Consider the following 19,277-nt stretch of genomic DNA (forward strand, 5'->3'; position numbering starts at 1 on the left):
CACCAATAGGGAGTGAGAAAGAGAGTGGGGCCAAAAGAGGAGAGAGATTTGTATGGGAGAGGGATAGAGAAAAATATATTTTCTTATTTTAATTTATAAAAAATAAATTAAATAAGTCCTACTTAAAATTCATAACTACGCTTTCTTAGGCTCATGGGGCCTAATTAAACTTAATTTAATTAGGTATATTTAAAAACTACCAATTTTAAATTTAAACAAAATAAAATTTTATTTAAATTTAATGAAATTCACTTCCAAAAAAAAAACATATTATTATTTATTTTTTTCAAGATCATGCAACGGAATTAACAATTCAGCTCCATACCTCTAATTACATCTTACAGTCATATAATTTTTCATCATCAGGTTTTCTACAGCCTCAATGTACAATGCACATACTCATCACAAAATAAGGGTCTACAAGATTATCATGGAATATGGAAATTATAAGGAACCTTTTTAATGATAAAGATGTTGCTCTAATTGGTCAAATTCCTTTATTGCAAACAATAAGGGATGATGTTAGATTTTGGATTCACGACTGTAAGGTAATTTTCACCGTAAAGAGTGCATATAAATGGCTGATGGACAATTTTAATGCAAGTTCTCCTGGGGAGTCGGTTGGTTTTTGGAATAAGATGTGGCAATTGAAAATTCCTCCAAAGATCAAAAATTTTATTTGGAGGTTGGGTTCTGATTGTGTCCCTTTAAAGAGTTTATTCCTGCAGAGACATGTAGATATAGACACATTGTGTTCTATGTGTGGATTGGAGATTGAAGATTGGAGGCATGTATTTGTTATAGGCTGTTTGGCTCGTAATTGTTGGCATACAGTATTACCACAAGTTCTGCAGCTGTCCAGTTTGTCTATTCTCTCTCAAACTAGAGCTGTAGTATGGTTAGAGGAAATATTTAGAGCTCTAGGTGTGGAGGACCTGATGGTGTTCTGTGTTACTCTTTGGGCTATTTGGTTTGCTAGAAATGATAAGCTTTGGAATAGGAGACCAGTTACGGCTTCTCAAATTCTCTTGAAGGCGTCTTCTTTTTTTCAGCAGTGGAAAGAGGTTCAGTCTAAGTTTGGTTTGTGCCCTGAAGTTTCTGTAGCAATTTCTCCCTCTGTTGTGCAATGGATGCAGCCTCCTGTTGGCATGTTGAAATGCAATGTTGATGCAGCTATTTTTGCTGGTGTGGGGAAGATTGGGACAGGCTGGGTAGTTCGTGATCATGAAGGGAAAGTTTTAAATGCATGCCGGGTTTCTCATGATGGTGTCCCACATGCAACAGTTGCAGAAGCAATATCTTTACGGGAGGTTTGGTGAAAAAGAGAGGAATTATTAGGTGCACCCGATGCACATACATCTTCTCTCATAATTATATAGGACCCATTTTCTATATAATAAAAATAATTCACTTTCTGTGTGTGAGAGAGAGCATTATTAATGCACCGATACACCTAATAATTAGCTCAAAAAGAGATCCTTGCAAAATATTATTTTTGAAAGTGATTCCCTTATATCCTTATCCAGGCAGTAAATGAATTTCACAGGGATTTATTTTATTTTGGTGGTTTAGTTTCAGATTGCCAAGTTTTGCTTAAAGAAATTGTTAATTGTTCTGTTGTTTATATTAGAAGGTCAACAAATTGCGTGGCACACCTGCTAGTCACTTCTGCAATTTATTGGACTGATCTGCAGGATTGGGGGTCCAATCCGCCTGCCATTTTTTTGTCAGCTGCATTTTCTGATTTGCAATAATGATATTTCTTATTATTCAAAAAAAATTATATCCTGTTTCATATTTTATAATTCATACGATTTAATAATTTGTCAATTAATATTCAATTATCATAAATATTAAATACTTAAAATTTAATTTATCCTCTTTAATTTTAAAATTTAAATATTTATTTTCCTCTTTCTTTTTATCCATTTTATTTCTTTCAAAGTTTTAACATTTTTATTTTTATATTTTTTTATCATTTAATTGGTATACATAAACTAATTTAAAATATAATACAAATCATTTATTAAAATTTAAGATTCAAAATTAAATAATATTTATATCAATTACTATTAAATAATTTATTTATTAATACTAAAAAATAAATTTATTTTTTATTTTTCTTAAATATTAAGTATATAATTTATTAAAATCTTTCATTTTTTTCTTGTTTATATCGATAATTTAATTATTTTATATTTTTTAAATTTATATAATTATTTTTTAATTATTTATTACATTTTATTTTTTAAATCTATTATGTTTATATTTATAATAATAAATATTTTTTAAAAATTTTTTATTGTGTGCATAATTATAAACTATACTTTAAAAAAAATAAATATTCTTATAAAAGATATATAATTTAAAAAATAAATGACTTGATTAAAAGAAATACATCACTGTATAAATTTTCAATGGTTTATATTAAAAAATAAATGTTATTTAAAAAAAATGTAAAATATTATATAGGCTTATTGATGCACTTAAAAACTTATCATGTGTTACATTTTGTATTCTACATAGTTTAATGATTTATTAAATAATATCCACTTATTATAAATATTGGTTAATTTAAAATTTATTTTATTTTAAAATTTAAATCTAATTAATTTTTCTTTTCTCTTTTTATTCATTTTACCATTTTTAAAGTTGTAACATTTTTTTTTTCTTATCCTTTAATTGGTATGCATAAACTAATTTAAAATATAATATAAATTATTTATAAAAATTTAAAATTTAAAATTAAATGGTATAAATAATTTATTTATTAATACTAGAAAATAAATTTATTTATCATTTTTCTTTAATATTAGGTATCTTACTTATTAAAATTTCACACTTTTTTACCTACTTATATTTTATATTTTTTAAAATTTATATAACTATTTTTAAATTATTTATTATATTTTATTTATAATAATAAACTGTTTTTCATTTTTTTTGTTGTGTGCATAATTATAATTATATTTTAAAAAATAAATATTTTTATAAAATATACAGAGTTCGAAAACTAAATAGACTATAATAAAGAGATACAATATTAACCAATAATCTTTCAATGATTTATATAAAAAATTAAATATTTTAAAAAATATATAAAATATTATATTAAAAAATCAAATAATGAATATTTGTAATTGCCAATAAGTATAAAATATTTAATTTTAGAAGAACAAACTTAAAACTTAAAAAAGAAGAAATAAAATGCAAATAAGAAATTAAGTAATAATAATAATAATAATAATAATAATAATAATAATAATAATAATAATAATAATAATAATAATATTATTATTATTATTATTATTATTATTATTATTATTGAATATTACCATAATATTTAAAATTTTTTAACATATTTATTATTATTGTTATTATAGACAGATTATTTCTAATAATATATGGTCTTTTTAAATGCAAATATACTCTAAAACTATTATATTATTACAAAGAATATTTAAAGGAAAATAATCGATAATTATTTTTAAAAAAAATTTAATTTAATTTTAATCGGATATAATTATTTAAATTTCAATAAAAAATTTAATTATATTTAATATAATTAACTAAGAATTCCATCAATAACAAAAATTTATGATATGATTTTGAAATATAAAATTTTAACAAAATAAATATTAAATTATTTAAAATAAAAAATAAATAAGCTGTACAATATGCATGCAAAATCACTAGTTAAAGATTATTAGCAATACTCTCATATCACATTTTTACTAAATTAAAAATAATAAAAATTTTATGCTAACTTATAAATATTATAAAATCAATGACAAACTTCTGCTAACATATAAATATCGAGTTATAATTATACAATCATTGGTTGTATACTAATTAGATTCTTGATTTGAATGGTAAACCCTTAAAATATGAAATTATTTTAAAAAAATCAAAAGAAAAAAAAAACTAATAATGGTGACATATAAAAGACTAAAATAGAAAAATAAAGCCTTAATTTTTCGTTTAAAAAAAAACATTATTATTATTATAATTATTCTTTTAAATTAAAATCACATGTAATATTTAATTAATTTTTCATACAAATTAATATATGTTAGTTGAAAAAATCTGTTCAGCATATAATTTTTTTAGAGTAATTTTTACATACGACTGAATATAATTATATTTTAATTAACATTATGATAAGTAGCTTTTTAGTGGTGAGTGTTTGCACGCCTCTCGGTGAATGTCACCATGTCTGTATAAGAATTTCCCTGTCCTCTTTTCCGTTTCCACAGAGTCAACAAGTAAGTCAAGCTTGGGAGTTTAGAATATAGATCACTTCTTAGTGAAGGCGTTCTATTTACGAAGTTTGATCTCATTGGAAATCCATTGCTTCTGTGATCTCTTCTCAAATCAAACATTCTTCACCACCTAACCTCACTTCTTTCATTTGCAGCAAGGTTGGACTGTTCTTCGGTGGATTTCAGGAGGAATTGTTTGCTCAGGTACTAGCTTTTAACTTTCATATCTTTACTTACAATAGGAATTCTCAAAATTTACTAGGAAACTTAGGCAGAAGAGGCCAAACTCTCCGGATTATATGGTAATCTGGGATTATTTTTCTTTGCTATTGAAGGGATTAGAGGATAAAGGGTCAAACCCTGCCATTCGCTTATATAATATACGGTACAGGCATTGGATCACTGAGTTGTATGTTTTAATGGCATTTTACTACGATGTTTACATGAAAAAGCACGTTTTTGTAAAGGATTTGTAATGATCACCTGGACTTTCAAATATGCAATCAATCAAAGGAAATAAGGAACTTATGTGAATGGTAGTAACGGATATACAATTGAACTTGTTTTTTTTATGCTTCTCTGATTTTGCATCATGAAGCATGATAGAGAAAACAGCAGTTTGATATGAAGCTGTTGTCCCAAAATAGTCCAAGAGGGGGGTGAATTGGACTTTAAACAATTTTTTGGCCCTTGCTTGTAGCCTAATAAAAAATTACGGCTTTGTTCAACTAGGTGCTCCTCTATATAAAATGAAAGTGATATGTGTTTCAACAATGTGTTCCTAAGTTGTAATTCAAGCCTCAATCAATATTTATAGCAATATCTAATAAAGCATGCATCATACAATATACAACTAATTTCTCAAGTCACTCAATATGTCCACAAGTTTATCAATTCAATCTATTCAACCAACAATCAATATCATGTATATCAAGAAAAATTTAAATTGTACAAAAGTAAGGAGGTCAAGGTTAGAGAGATCAAACACAACGATTTTTATAGTGGTTCGGCTTAACTAGTCTACATCCACTCTCTCAAAGAACCCTCTTTGAGTCTTCTCTCTACTATTTGCTCTTTTGAAGGCAAGAGACCAAAAGTCCTTTACACTTTTTCAACACCAAGCTTTTACCAAGGTAGCTTGAAACCTTCACAAGTGCTATCACAAGCACTTTCTCTCTCAAGCTTCAATAGGTGCTTGTACAACCTCTCTTAAATGCAATTCAATATTTCAACACTCACTCTTACTCAATACAAATCAAACTATGAAGAAGAGATGAGTTGATTTGCCAATGGTAGCTCAAAATATTTAAAGCTCTTGAATGAAAGCAATAAATGAAAAATCAATGTTGGAGTTCAAATGTAGTCTTTCATCAAACTAAAATGAAGTAAGGAAGGTGTATTTATAGTCCCAAATCATTTTAGACCGTTTGAAACCCTTTTGGAACGTTATACACACTGCCCAAGACAAAATGACCATTATTTTGTCCTTTTGTGCGAAGTTGAGCAGCTCTGATCAGTTAGCAAACTAATGAAATAATGGTAGCAGTCAGCAAACTGGTTAGTAAACTAATGTTTTTAGCAAACACATTAGCAAACTAAAAATTTTAGCAAACCAGTTAGCAAACTAAGTCAACAGCTGCATGTCTCAACTTGGAATGTTAAATGATTTAGACCTTAAAAAAAATGTTTCAATGGTAGTGTCTAAGGTCATGATGAGAAAAAATAAAATTTCAATTTTGAGCTCCATATGACTAAATTTTCATCCATTCTTTTCACAAAAGACCTAAGACTCTAACACTATGCCTTTCATACCTTTTCTTTGAGTCTTGACTTCCATAGTCTTTTTCTTATTTTGGATTTTTCTTGGAATGCCTTTGAGTATCCTTTCTCCTTAGATGCAACTTCAAAGATACTTTAGGAATAAGACAAAGAATCTACACATCACTTTGAAGTTGGGTTAGATAGATTCTCTTTGAGTTTTGTTATCATCAAAATCAATGCTCATTTTGAGCTACACGAGGTCAACAATCTCCCCCTTTTTGATGATGACAAAACTCAACTGAATCAACAATAAAAAATAAAAGTGTGTGAAAGTTTATGTGAGTATGTAAATCCAAGTATAGTATACCGAAAATGCTCCCCCTAAATATATGCACATAATTTCCAAGAAATCTATTATAAGCTCCCCCTGAATTTATGCTATAAAGCATATTCACAATTCACAAGTATAAACACCAGTATAAACACATATCCATCAACACAAGTATCAACACATATTCACATATCATCACACTTCACAAGTATATCAACACATTTCCATATTTCCATGTTCATCAACACAAGTATGAACACATATTCACATGAACACATATTCACATATCCATATCCATTCTCCCCCTTTTTGTCATCAATCAAAAAGGAAACAGGAGAAAATAATCCAAAAAGAATCATGTTAGCCCAAAGTAAACGCAGTAAGGTAGACAGTAGCAAACTACAAAACAATAGTAGCAAACAGACTAGTAAACTAAATATGCAGATAGTAAACTAAAAATCCAGATGAGATGCTATTTAAGTCTTTTACTTCTGCGAGTGGATTTTAAAGGCACCATTTTCTTCCTAGGGAGTTTAATAACAGGAGGCTGAGGTGCTTGGTCAGTCACTTGATCATCTTTCTCGGGCTCATCTTCTTCAGATGGTGGTTCAAGAGCAGCAGCTAATGTCTGATATGGATTTGACATAGTTGACTTGTACCTTTTCTTACCTTTCTTAGCTGCAGGGGCAGCAACTGCAGATAGCTGAGTTGGAGCACTCTCTTGGTTATCCTTGAGAGAAGCTTCCTTCTGCTGTGTAGGGGCAGCAGCAGTTTCAACAGCAGGTTCAACAACTTTTTCAGATTCTAGAACCCTTTCACCATCCTTTTGCAGCTCACCTTCAGTTACAATCTTTTCACCATCATGCTCGTGAGGTACAAAGAATCGCAAGGCCAATTTCAGTTCAATAACTGGTCAAGAAAGATGCTCAGCTGTCGCTGCGAGTTCAAGCTCAGTTCAGCCATCGGGTCACTTTCATGTGCCATAGCAGCAGGAGACTCATCAACTTTATTGCTTTCACCTTTATCAGCAGAGACTTGAGTAGCAACCTCAACCTTAGTTGGAACACCAGTTTCCTTGGCTTGCTGAAGATCCATAATCAGCCTCTTTAACTCCTCATTTTGAGTGAGCAGGTGACTCACTTTATAGTCAACCACATCCACAAATTTTCTGAGAATGTCAAGGGACTGATTTGTTGAACTAAAATGTTCATTAACAGTAGCTTTTATCCCTTGAATTTCACTCAAAAATTCACTAGCAGATTCAGAATCAACCTTAGCAGAGGAGGAACCACCCTTTTCAAATCTTTTCTTTCTCCCATCAGTGTCTGAGTGTATTTCTCGAAGCACTATCAAATCAGTTCTAGAGCTTTCCTTAGAAACATTCACATGTAGCTCTTTAAACACAGCAGATAAAAGATGTGCATACGGCAGTTTTCCAATCCTATAAGCTTTGCACATGTTTTTGAAAATTAAATAAGCTAAATTCATCCTAACTTTATTCATAATGTGCCACATAATACACATGTCCAAGTGACTCAAATAACCATAACTACCAGATTTAGGATAGAAAATGTAGTTCACCATACTGTGAATGATTTTGATATGTTGGAGGGCTTTTGTACTGGTGGATTTTTCATTTGCGGCAGTGTTAACAGAGAACACCTCGTTTTCAAACTCAACCAAATTGAATCCTGCCACCCTAGCAACATCCTTATGTGTGGAAATTTTATTTCCATCATTGGGCAATTTCAAAGCCGTGGCTATCAATTCAACAGAAACACCATATGTACTGTTATTCAAAATCACTTCAAATCTGTCCTCATCATCAACAGTTCTCATGGTTCTATAAAACTCTTGAACAAGCCTAGGGTAATACTCATTTGCACATTCACACACATCCAACCATCCTTGAAACTCAAAAAGCTCTTTGAATTGAAAGTTTACCTGATTAAAGTACTCCCATTTGATGAATTTGCAATCCAACAGTGCTTTATCCACTGGGCCTGTAGATTTTATGGCACGCATTTTTCGTTGGGTATCCAACCCGGACTTCTGCCATTTCTTTTTCTGTTCTGGCGTCGTTTTAGTGGGTTCGACACCCTTGGATAGATTTGAAGACTCACTAGCTGATTTTGAGGCGGGTAAGGTTTTCTTCCCTTTCATTTTCTTTCGCAATGTGGCGACAGGGACATCTTCGGATGCTGACGAGGAAGACGAAGCAGTCGCAGCAACAGGGGACTTTTGTTTGGTGCGAGCCATTAAAACAAAATGAAATCTGATAATGGCGTTTCGGTGAGTGAAGAGTGGAAGAGGAAAGGAGAGTTGAGATATTTGGTGGGTTAGGGTATGTTTTGCCGGAAAGAGAGAATGGGTGTGTTTTGGGAGGTGTCGGGAATCGATACAGAGGAGAGAGAGAAAGCGTGGGGGTTTCGTGTGGCAGAGGGTTTAAGTCCTCTTGAGTCTCGCGCTTTTCTCTTTCATTGTACTTTCAACTGAACTTGTTTTCTTTTTTTTTTTTTTACTTTATTTTATATTTCAAACAAGTCTATCTATCCCTATATGCATAAATAAACATTTCTACATGTCTGACACAGCACTGAGAATGTGATATCAAATGTGAAAAGATAAATGCATTAGTGGACACGCAAAAAATTTCAAGAACAATCACCTTTCGGTTTGAAATTTGAACAGTACATGATATAGCAAACTAATTTTAGTCACGCAATATTAGCATACAACTTAGTAAACTAATTTTACGAGTACACAAACAAGTTAGCTAATATTCTTTAAAGATTTCTTAGCAAACTTATATCATAGCAAATCACACACGCATTAAACAAGATGTAAAACATGAAATTTTTTATGACTTAAATTTTAAGCAAGTGGTTCACACATACCAATTTTCCTTCTAATTCTACAAAAGGTTTCTTCATTAAGAGGTTTTGTAAAAATGTCAGCAAGTTGATTTTCAGAGGCAACAAACTCTATCTTGATATTTCCATTTTGAACATGATCTCTAATCAAGTGATGTCTGATCTCAATATGTTTTGTTCTTGAATGTTGGACTGGATTTTTGATCAAGTTTATGGCACTTGTGTTGTCACACCTAATTGGAAGAAGATTATATTTTAAACCAAAATCTTCCAATTGTTGTTTCATCCATAAAATTTAAGCAATACAACTACCAGCAGCTACATATTCTGCCTCAGCTGTAGATAAAGCTACTGAAGTTTGTTTCTTACTGTGCCAAGAAACTAGTGCAAGACCAAGAAATTGACAAGTACCTGAAGTACTTTTTCTATCCAGTCTACTTTCAGCAAAATCAGAGTCACTATAGCCAACAAGATTAAATGATTCACACTTTGGATACCATAAACCAATTGATTTTGAGCCAATGAGATATCTAAAAATCCTTTTAACTGCACTTAGATGAGATTCTTTTGGACATGATTAAAATCTTGCACACAAGCAAACACTAAAGTGTATGTCTGGCCTAGATGCAATAAGATACAAAAGAGAGCCAATCATACCTCTATAAAGCTTGGTATCTACTTCTTTACCTTTTTCATCACTGTCCATTTTAATTGTTGAACTCATAGGGGTGCCCATGCTCTTCAAATCTTCCATCTTAAATTTCTTTAGCATATCCTTGATGTACTTTGATTGATTTATGAAGATGCCATCTTTCATTTGCTTAATTTGAAGTCCAAGGAAGAATGTGAGCTCACCCATCATGCTCATTTCAAATTCATTTTGCATAATCTTAGAAAATTTCTTGCAAAGAGATTCGTTAGTAGCACCAAAAATTATATCATCAACATAAATTTGCACAATAAGCATATCATTATGATGCTTCTTAACAAAAAGTGTTGTATCCACTTTGCCTCTTTGAAAATCATTTTGTAAGAGAAATTTACTAAGCCTTTCATACCATGCTCTAGGAGCTTGCTTTAAACCATATAAAGCTTTAGTAAGTTTATAAACATGATTTGGATGCTCATGATTTTCAAAGCCTGGAGGTTGTGCAACATACACTTCCTTATCAATATAACCATTTAAAAATGCACTCTTGACATCCATTTGATAAAGCATAAAATCCTTGTAACATGCAAAGGCACACAACATTCTAATAGCTTCAATTCTAGCAACCGGAGCAAAGGTTTCATCAAAATCAATCCCTTCCTCTTGGTTGTAGTCTTGAGCCACTAGTCTAGCTTTGTTTCTAATAACAATGCCTTTTTCATCCATTTTGTTTCTAAAAACCCATTTAGTACCAATAATTGAATGATTCTTTGGTTTAGGCACTAAATTCCAAACTTTATTTCTCTCAAATTGATTTAGTTCTTCTTGCATGGCAAGAATCCAACTTTCATCATTTTGAGCATCTTCAAAACATTTAGGTTCAATTTGTGAAATAAAAGCAACATTACCAAAATATCTTCTCAATTGTGCTCTAGTCATCATCCTTTGAGATGGATCATCAATAATGTCTTCTTGAGGATGATTTCTATGGAATCTCCATTCTTTAGATAAATCTTCATGTTGGGGCTCATTTATTTGTAATTCTTCTAAATTTGGCATTTCTTCATTGATTTGATCTTCATTGGCATCATGGATATCTATTGTAGTTTCTCCTTGAGTTTCCTTATCTTTGTCATCAACTTGTTCCATTTCTTGACTTGATATTTTTCCAAAAACCTGCTCATTATTATCATCACAAGCATTTTTCCTTCTAATAGAATAGTTAGTCTCATCAAACAAAATATGAATAGTTTCCTCAATAACCAAAGTTCTTCTATTGAATACTCTATAGGCTTTACTCTTTGTTGAATACCCAAGAAAGATTCCTTCATCAGATTTAGTATCAAATTTCTTTAAGTTATCCTTCTTGTTATTTAAAATATAGCACTTACAACCAAATGCTTTGAAATATGAGATATTTGGTTTTCTTCCTTTCCAAAGCTCATAGGGGGTCTTTTTCAAAATTGGTCTAATCAAAACTCTATTCAACACATAGCAAGATGTATTAACAGCTTCAGCCCAAAAGTACTTTGGCAAATTATTTTCACTCAACATAGTTCTAGTCATTTCTTGCAAAGTCCTATTTTTCCTTTCTACTACCCCATTTTGTTGTGGTGTTCTAGGAGCTGAAAAATTATGGTTGATTCCATATTTATCACAATATTTCTCAAACAAATGATTTTCAAATTCAGTTCCATGGTCACTTCTTATAGATGAGATGCAAAAGCCTTTTTCATTTTGAACCATTTTACTAAAAGAGGTGAATTTTTCAAAAGTTTCATCTTTGTGAGCAAGGAAAAATGTCCATGTATATCTTGAATAGTCATCAACAATAACTAAAGCATATGACTTTCCACTAAGACTAGTAGGAGTTACAGGTCCAAATAAATCAAGATGAAGCAATTCTAATGGCCTAGTGGTAGACACAATATTTTTAGATTTAAAAGATGCTCTAGTATGCTTTCCTAGTGCACATGCTCTACATTGAAATTTATTTTCATAATTAATCTTAGGAAGACCATTAACAAGCTCTTTCTTAGACAATTTTGAGAGTTTATGCATGCTTGCATGACCCAGTCTTCTATGCCACCAATAAATAGAGTTATCAAGAGATACTAGACATGTACTATGATTAGTTTCAAAATTATTCATGTCAAGCAAGTAAACATTATTGGATCTATTGGCAATGAACAATGTGTCATTATCTAAATTATTGATTGTACATAGGGAAGAAGTAAACTTTACCTCAAAACCTTTATCACAAAGTTGGCTTACACTTAGCAAGTTGTATTTCAGTCCTTCAACGAGTGACACATCTTCAATACAAGGTTTGGTTCTAATTGTGCCATTTCCAATTATTTTTCCTTTTCCTTTATCTCCAAATTTTACATATCCTCCATCTTTCATTGTAATTTCTGAAAACTTGTCCTTCTCACCAGTCATGTGCTTTGAACAACCACTATCTATATACCATTTATCATTTTCCTTCATCCTTTGAAACAAACCTGAAATTTAATCACTGAGCTTTAGGTACCCAAGCAACTTTGGGTCCTTGGGGGTTAGTGACCTTAGGTAAGGTTCCCTTTAGTACCCATACCTTCTTTACCTTAAGATGACCTTTCCTAAGTGCACAAGAATCCTAAGTGCACAAGAACTAATCATATGACCTCTTTTATTGCAATAATAACATGTAACATTAGGCAAGGAAGATGTAGATGCTTTAATGAAATGATTCTTGTACTTGTCATAGTTCATGAAACCATCAAAACCAATTCCATATTTTTCACTCGAAATTCTTTGGTTTCCAAGAAGTACATCTAGAGTTTCTTTTCCTTTTGTAAATTTTGCCAAATCATTTGTCAAATACTGTACTTTAGCTTCAAGAACTTTATTTTTCTCAATGAGCATTTCACATGTTTCTTTGGAGATTTTCAACTCTAAATCTAGTTCTTTAAACAAAGCAATTTGTCTTTTGTAAAATTCATTTTCTTTATACACATTGGACATGGCAATATTTTGTGATCTCAATGATTCAATCTCTAAATTCATTTTAGTGCACTTTCTCTTGTAATTTCTATACTCATCATATACTCTAGCAAATGCAAGTTCAAGTTCTTCTACATTAGGAGATTCATAAGAGTTTACCTCATTTTCACTTTCTTCTTCCTTTTGAGAACTCTCGAATTTCTCTTCAAGTGCCATCATACAAAGAAGAGCAGTCTCTTTGTCACTTGATTCATCATTTGAAGATTCTTCACTGTTGCTCCATACTACTTTCATAGCTTTCTTGCTCCTTTCTTCTTTTTGAGTAATGGACATTTGGGCTTGATATGTCCAGGTTTGTGACACTCATAACATACAATTTCTTCTTTTGAATCCCTGAAGTGTTTATCCTTGGGAGTATACTTTTTCAAGAATTTCTTGTATTTGCTTCCTCCCTTCTTGAAAGCTCTTTTAAATTTTCTTGCAAGCATAACCATTTCATCATCATCATCACTAGAAGCACTTGAGTTGTCACAAGAGTTAACTTTGAATGCAACTCCTTTCTTCTTATCTTCATCCTTGTTTGACTTGAGAGCAATGCTTTTCTTCTTCTTTTGCTCATTTTCAACTTCATCTTTCTTGTATACCATCCCATGTGCAATGAGAGAGCCAATGAGTTCATCATAAGTGAATGTTTTAAAATCCTTGGTATCTTGAATAACTGTAGTATTTGCTTCCCAAGATTTTGGAAGTGATCTAAGAATTTTCACAAGTTCAGCTTCCTCAAATCTTTTACCAAGCGCTTTGAGAAGATTCACAAGATCAGTAAACCTTGTACTCATATCCGTAATTGATTCTCCTGGCCTCATTTCAAACAGCTCATAATCTCGAATAAGAAGGTTTGCTTTGGACTCTTTGACGACATTAGTTCCTTCATAAGTGACTTCAAACTTATCCCAAATTTCCTTAGCAGATTGACATCCTGAAACACGATTGTATTCATTAAGGTCAAGTGAGCAATGCAAAATATTAATAGCTTTAGCATTTATAGAGATTTTCTTCCAATCATTGTCATCATATTCATCTTCAAGTTTTGGAACTTTTGTAGTTCCTGGACCATTCTTTTGAGGAACATGTAGACCATTTTTAATAATTCTCCATGCATCAATATCTACAGATTGTATGAAATTTCTCATTCTTACTTTCTAAAATGAATAATTAGTGCCATTAAAAAGTGGTGGTCTAGTGATTGAGTATCCTTCGACTAATGGTGCGGGTATACCGGCAGTATTACTAGATGAACTAGCCATTATGGATCACTCTAAGGTTGTAATACCCTAAGCAAGAGAGTCAGGCTCTGATACCAATTTGTTGTCCCAAAATAATCCAAGAGGGGGGTGAATTGGACTTTAAACAATTTTTCGGCCCTTGCTTGTAGCCTAATGAAAAATTACGGCTTTGTTCAACTAGGTGCTCCTCTATATAAAATGAAAGTGATATGTGTTTCAACAATGTGTTCCTAAGTTGCAATTCAAGCCTCAATCAATGTTTATGGCAATATCTAATAAAGCATGCATCATACAATATACAACTAATTTCTCAAGTCACTCAATATGTCCACAAGTTTATCAATTCAATCTATTTAACCAACAATCAATATCATGTATATCAAGAAAAATTTAAATTGCACAAAAGTAAGGAGGTCAAGGTTAGAGAAATCAAACACAACAATTTTTATAGTGGTTCGGCTTAACTAGCCTACATCCACTCTCTCAAAGAACCCTCTTTGAGTCTTCTCTCCACTATTTACTCTTTTGAAGGCAAGAGACCAAAAGCCCTTTACACTTTTTCAACACCAAGCTTTTACCAAGGTAGCTTGAAACCTTCACAAGTGCTATCACAAGCACTTTCTCTCTCAAGCTTCAATAGGTGCTTGTACAACCTCTCTTAAATACAATTCAATATTTCAACACTCACTCTTACTCAATACAAATCAAACTATGAAGAAGAGATGAGTTGATTTGCTAATGGTAGCTCAAAATCTTTAAAGCTCTTGAATGAAAGCAATAAATGAAAAATCAATGTTGGAGTTCAAACGTAAGCTTTCATCAAACTAAAATGAAGTAAGGAAGGTGTATTTATAGTCCCAAATCATTTTAGACCGTTTGAAACCCTTTTGGAACGTTATACACACTGCCCAAGACAAAATGGCCGTTATTTTGTCCTTTTGTGCGAAGTTGAGCAGCTCTGATCAGTTAGCAAACTAATGAAATAATGGTAGCAGTCAGCAAACTGGTTAGTAAACTAATTTTTTTAGCAAACACATTAGCAAACTAAAAATTTTAGCAAACCAGTTAGCAAACTAAGTCAACAGCTGCATGTCTCAACTTGCAATGTAAAATGATTTAGACCTTAAAAAAAATGTTTCAATGGTAGTGTCTAAGGTCATGATGAGAAAAAATAAAATTTCAATTTTGAGCTCCATATGACTAAATTTTCATCCATTCTTTTCACAAAAGACCTAAGACTCTAACACTATACCTTTCATACCTTTTTTTTGAATCTTGACTTCCATAGTCTTTTTCTTATTTTGGATTTTTCTTGGAATGCCTTTGAGTATCCTTTCTCCTTAGATGCAACTTCAAAGATATTTAGGAATAAGACAAAGAATCTACACATCGCTTTGAAGTTGGGTTAGATAGATTCTCTTTGAGTTTTGTTATCATCAAAATTAATGCTCATTTTGAGCTACACGGGGTCAACAGAAGCATAAATATTGGTTTATAATTGAACTTTTGTTATGCTTAAGCAGATTTTGTGGGCTTGTTGGAACACCTAAACAAGAATGGTTAGCTTATTCGGTTCTATTAAGTTGAAGGCAGTGATAGACAAGGAGAAAAACAGAGTAATACTTGCTGAATCTGAAGAGGGTTTTATTGATGTTCTCCTCAGTTTTTTAACAATGCCTATGGGAACGATCATCAGGCTCACCCGTAGTCAACTTCCAAGCATTGGTTGCATGAACAACTTGTATGCAAGCGTTGAAAATCTTGATGTCAGGCGTTTCAGGACTCAAGCATGCAAGGAAATGCTTCTACATCCTCTGAATGGGGCTGCAACTCACTGCAATTACCTGAAATTGAAAATTGACAACACGACCGAGAATCTAAGATACCTTTATTGTGGGGACTCGGAGTGCGTGGCATCTAAGCACAAATTATTTAGTCATTACAGTAGTAGCTTTTGTGGTTGTGGAAAGCCCATGAATTATTCGTTAAATCAGTTGTCTAATGCTGAGTCAAATAATATTGTTGTTTCTGATCCTCGAGATGAAGGGGTGTTTGTTAGAGGACTGACCCGGCTGATAATAAGTGACGAATTACAATTGATGCCCCCATCAGCCACAGCAAGCTTCTCTTTGCTTGCCAAGCATGGAGTCATGGATGCAAAAACCATGGAGGAAAGGACGTTTGATGTTCAAGTAAATGAGGTAATTACTAACAAATTGATAAGTTGCAATAGAATCTATTATTATTATTATTGTTATTATTATAACAAATGTCAATTTATGGCCTGGTTGCCAATGAGATCTTCATATAGCGGTAATTGGTAAAACTAGAGAAGGCTAAGGCTTTGGAATCAAGCTTAGGTTCAATATTGTTGGTTGAGTTGTTATGTTTCATCGTTTACTTTAAATTTGTAAATATACTTTGCTTTTTACCAGTTTTAGTTCAGTTGCAATTAATAATAATAATAAGATTATTTCTGATAAAAAAAAATTACGGCCTGGTTTACTGTTCAGGTTTTGAATTTGCTGAAGAGCACCTTGGTATCAAAGAGACCTTTGACAGAAACTCTATTGAAGCAACAACAAATGCCTGAACCAAGGAAGGAAGATTTAGGTGTAGATTGGTTCATCAAACAGAAGATAGGAGAACATGCAACTGAAGGAGATAGGAAGATTTGTGTCAGGCTCGTGCTGAGTAAATCCAAGAAGATGGTATGTTATGCAGAAGCCGCGGAGGATTTTGTTGATTTACTATTCAGCTTCCTTGCCATTCCACTTGGGTTTATAGTCAAAGAAATGCGTGGTTATCCTTCCAAAGGATGCATAACTCATTTATATGATAGTGTTGAGGAACTTGATACTGAGAAATACTTCAAGTCAAATGACCACAAAGAGACTCTACTTTGTCCCAAGATGGCATCTCGTTTTGGCTACAAGAACCAGCTAATAGGGGTGGAAGAAGTTAATCGGCAGTACTATTTGTCGGGAGATTATCCTTGTATTTTTACTCATAAACCAACTAACAGGAAATTTTCTACTTTAACCATGAATGATCCTAAAGCACCACTTTATAAGGAACAAGCTATAAGCAATGGAGGATTTGTGTTGGGACCTGAAACGTTTACAGTAACCGATGATCTGAGAGTAACACCTATATCCCCTGTCTTACATTTGTCTGTTCTGAGCAAATTGAAAGTACCTTTCAGTGACATTGAAGAGCGCATTGTGCATGTGGGCAATGAGGAGGTGAGTCATGTTAACTTGAGTTCTGTTCTGTCGTAAAACATCCTATGAATTATGAGTATTAACCTTTTTATTATTCAATCTTTAGGTCATGTTAGTTTAGCTTTATTATAGAAATATTTGTTGATTTTATTTTATGATGAATTTCTTGTCATTCAATTCAGCCATGAGATATACACTATGATATATCTCTATTAAGCAATTATATGTTTTGAAAGAAATAGAAAGCTATTCGGCAACAAATAGTTGTTCGTTTGTTGCAGATCTTAATAAGTTGAGAAAAATGGTCAGCCAGGTCTCATGGCATGAGCACCGGCAAGACATCTCTCTCTAGAGATGGCAATTGTTCCCGAACTTGTCCTGTTTCACTCCGAACCCAATTGGTTTCCCTGACCTCGTCTCCACCTTAATATTGTATGGGGAGGGATGGAACAAGTTCTTCCGCCCCACAAAATTTTTTTATTTTTATTTTTTATTAATAAATAACTTATTTCTATATATTTAAATATGATAATTTAATAAAAAATATAGATATATTATTAAAATTATGTTAAGACTTATATTTCTCACTTATAATTTATTTCTTAATAAATAAATTTGGATTATGTAATAATAAATTAAAATAAAAAAAATAGAAAAAGAAAAAAGAAATGTCCTATAGGAAACTCGATCGTCCCGACCTGAAAGTCTTGTAGGACGGGATGGAGAGAGTGATCCTCCCTTGATAGGCCCCATTACCATTCCTTAAAAATAAAAAATGGAAAAAAAGAAAAACCCTAAAAAATATTTTGTAGTTGTTCATATTTGTTGATTGCTGTGAACCCGTAATTACTTTGATCAGTGGATGTTCAAGCCTTATTGGCACAAGCATATGTATTTTGAATTTCTGATAGGGTTTTCCAATCAGAATTCTCTTTGATCAAATTGACCATTTTGCAGAATAGAGTGCTAAAATGGCAAGTTTACAAAAGATGATGAGCTCTGCAATTTCTGGAAGGATAATTACCCATATTATGTAGTGATAACTCTGTTATAAATATCTAATTCATTCCTGTTGTTGTTGATCACTTGCCAACATATTTCGTATCACAGGCTTTGCGTCTCCTGGTAGCTTCATTTATCTCTGAATCTGCTCTAACTGATACTTTTACCCCCAAAAGGCTAGAACAAGAATACTGAGGCCTTGAAGCCATCTTTGTTCTCTTAGTGGAGTCTGGAGCAAAGAGGATGCACTGGTTTATGATCCTTTGTATTTTGGTATGTAAATTTGTTGTCTCTACTTTTTGTTGACCCACATATGATGTCCTAGTGAATGATGGTCTTGTATTATTATTTCAAGTTCAACTTATCTATCGATAGTTGTAACAGTGATGGGTTTGTTTGATAGATTTATTAAATAATTTGATTCAGCTGTTTGGATATCTTTAAATTATCAGTTCTATTGAAAAGTTAAATCAAACACCCATTTAATGGTTAAGGACTAATTAATATAATTTTAAAAATAAAAAGATTTGAGTAATTAAAATTATTAAGTATTAATTATAGCCAGAAATGTCTCTTTTGAAATTCATTAAATTCATCACAGCAAGTGTAGTTGTAAAATACATAAATTATATTACTTTTGAGAAAATCAGAATTAATGTTTTGAATTTACAAATGAAAATGTTTACTGCTTGAAATAGTATCCTCTCTTAATCTCATATGTGAGTTGGTGAGTTGAACCTCAAATAACTTACACACAATTTGGTTATTTACACCCTAAATATGATATGGTGAAAAAATTTTTAAAAATTAAATCTTTTTCTTAATTTTCGTCTGTATATAAATGATTTGTAGTGGCTGGAATAACAATCATAATTGATACAGCAAATTACTTAAATTTAAATAT

At 31.8% G+C, this 19,277-nt stretch overlaps 1 protein-coding gene across 1 annotated transcript; it reads left to right on the top strand.

Annotated features, from left to right (window-relative positions):
* Nucleotides 1-4,221: 4,221 nt before the first annotated feature.
* On the top strand, nucleotides 4,222-18,798 carry LOC110640663 (uncharacterized). Its single transcript, XM_058153016.1, has 4 exons — nucleotides 4,222-4,466; nucleotides 15,671-16,348; nucleotides 16,661-17,392; nucleotides 18,482-18,798. The coding sequence occupies exons 2-4, from the start codon at nucleotides 15,704-15,706 to the stop codon at nucleotides 18,566-18,568; spliced, it is 1,464 nt and encodes a 487-aa protein (XP_058008999.1). The 5' UTR covers nucleotides 4,222-4,466; nucleotides 15,671-15,703; the 3' UTR covers nucleotides 18,569-18,798.
* Nucleotides 18,799-19,277: the final 479 nt, after the last annotated feature.

The sequence above is a fragment of the Hevea brasiliensis genome, chromosome 9 (genome assembly GCF_030052815.1).
Source record: "Hevea brasiliensis isolate MT/VB/25A 57/8 chromosome 9, ASM3005281v1, whole genome shotgun sequence".
Classification (NCBI taxonomy): Eukaryota; Viridiplantae; Streptophyta; class Magnoliopsida; order Malpighiales; family Euphorbiaceae; genus Hevea; species Hevea brasiliensis.

Excerpts from the sequence above, each read along its gene's own strand:
- LOC110640663 (XM_058153016.1), top strand. The coding sequence starts at position 15,704 with ATGGTTAGCTTATTCGGTTCTATTAAGTTGAAGGCAGTGATAGACAAG. Across the intron at positions 16,349-16,660 it reads TTGATGTTCAAGTAAATGAG|GTTTTGAATTTGCTGAAGAG; the intron begins GTAATTACTAAC and ends TTTACTGTTCAG. Across the intron at positions 17,393-18,481 it reads TGCATGTGGGCAATGAGGAG|GCTTTGCGTCTCCTGGTAGC; the intron begins GTGAGTCATGTT and ends TTCGTATCACAG.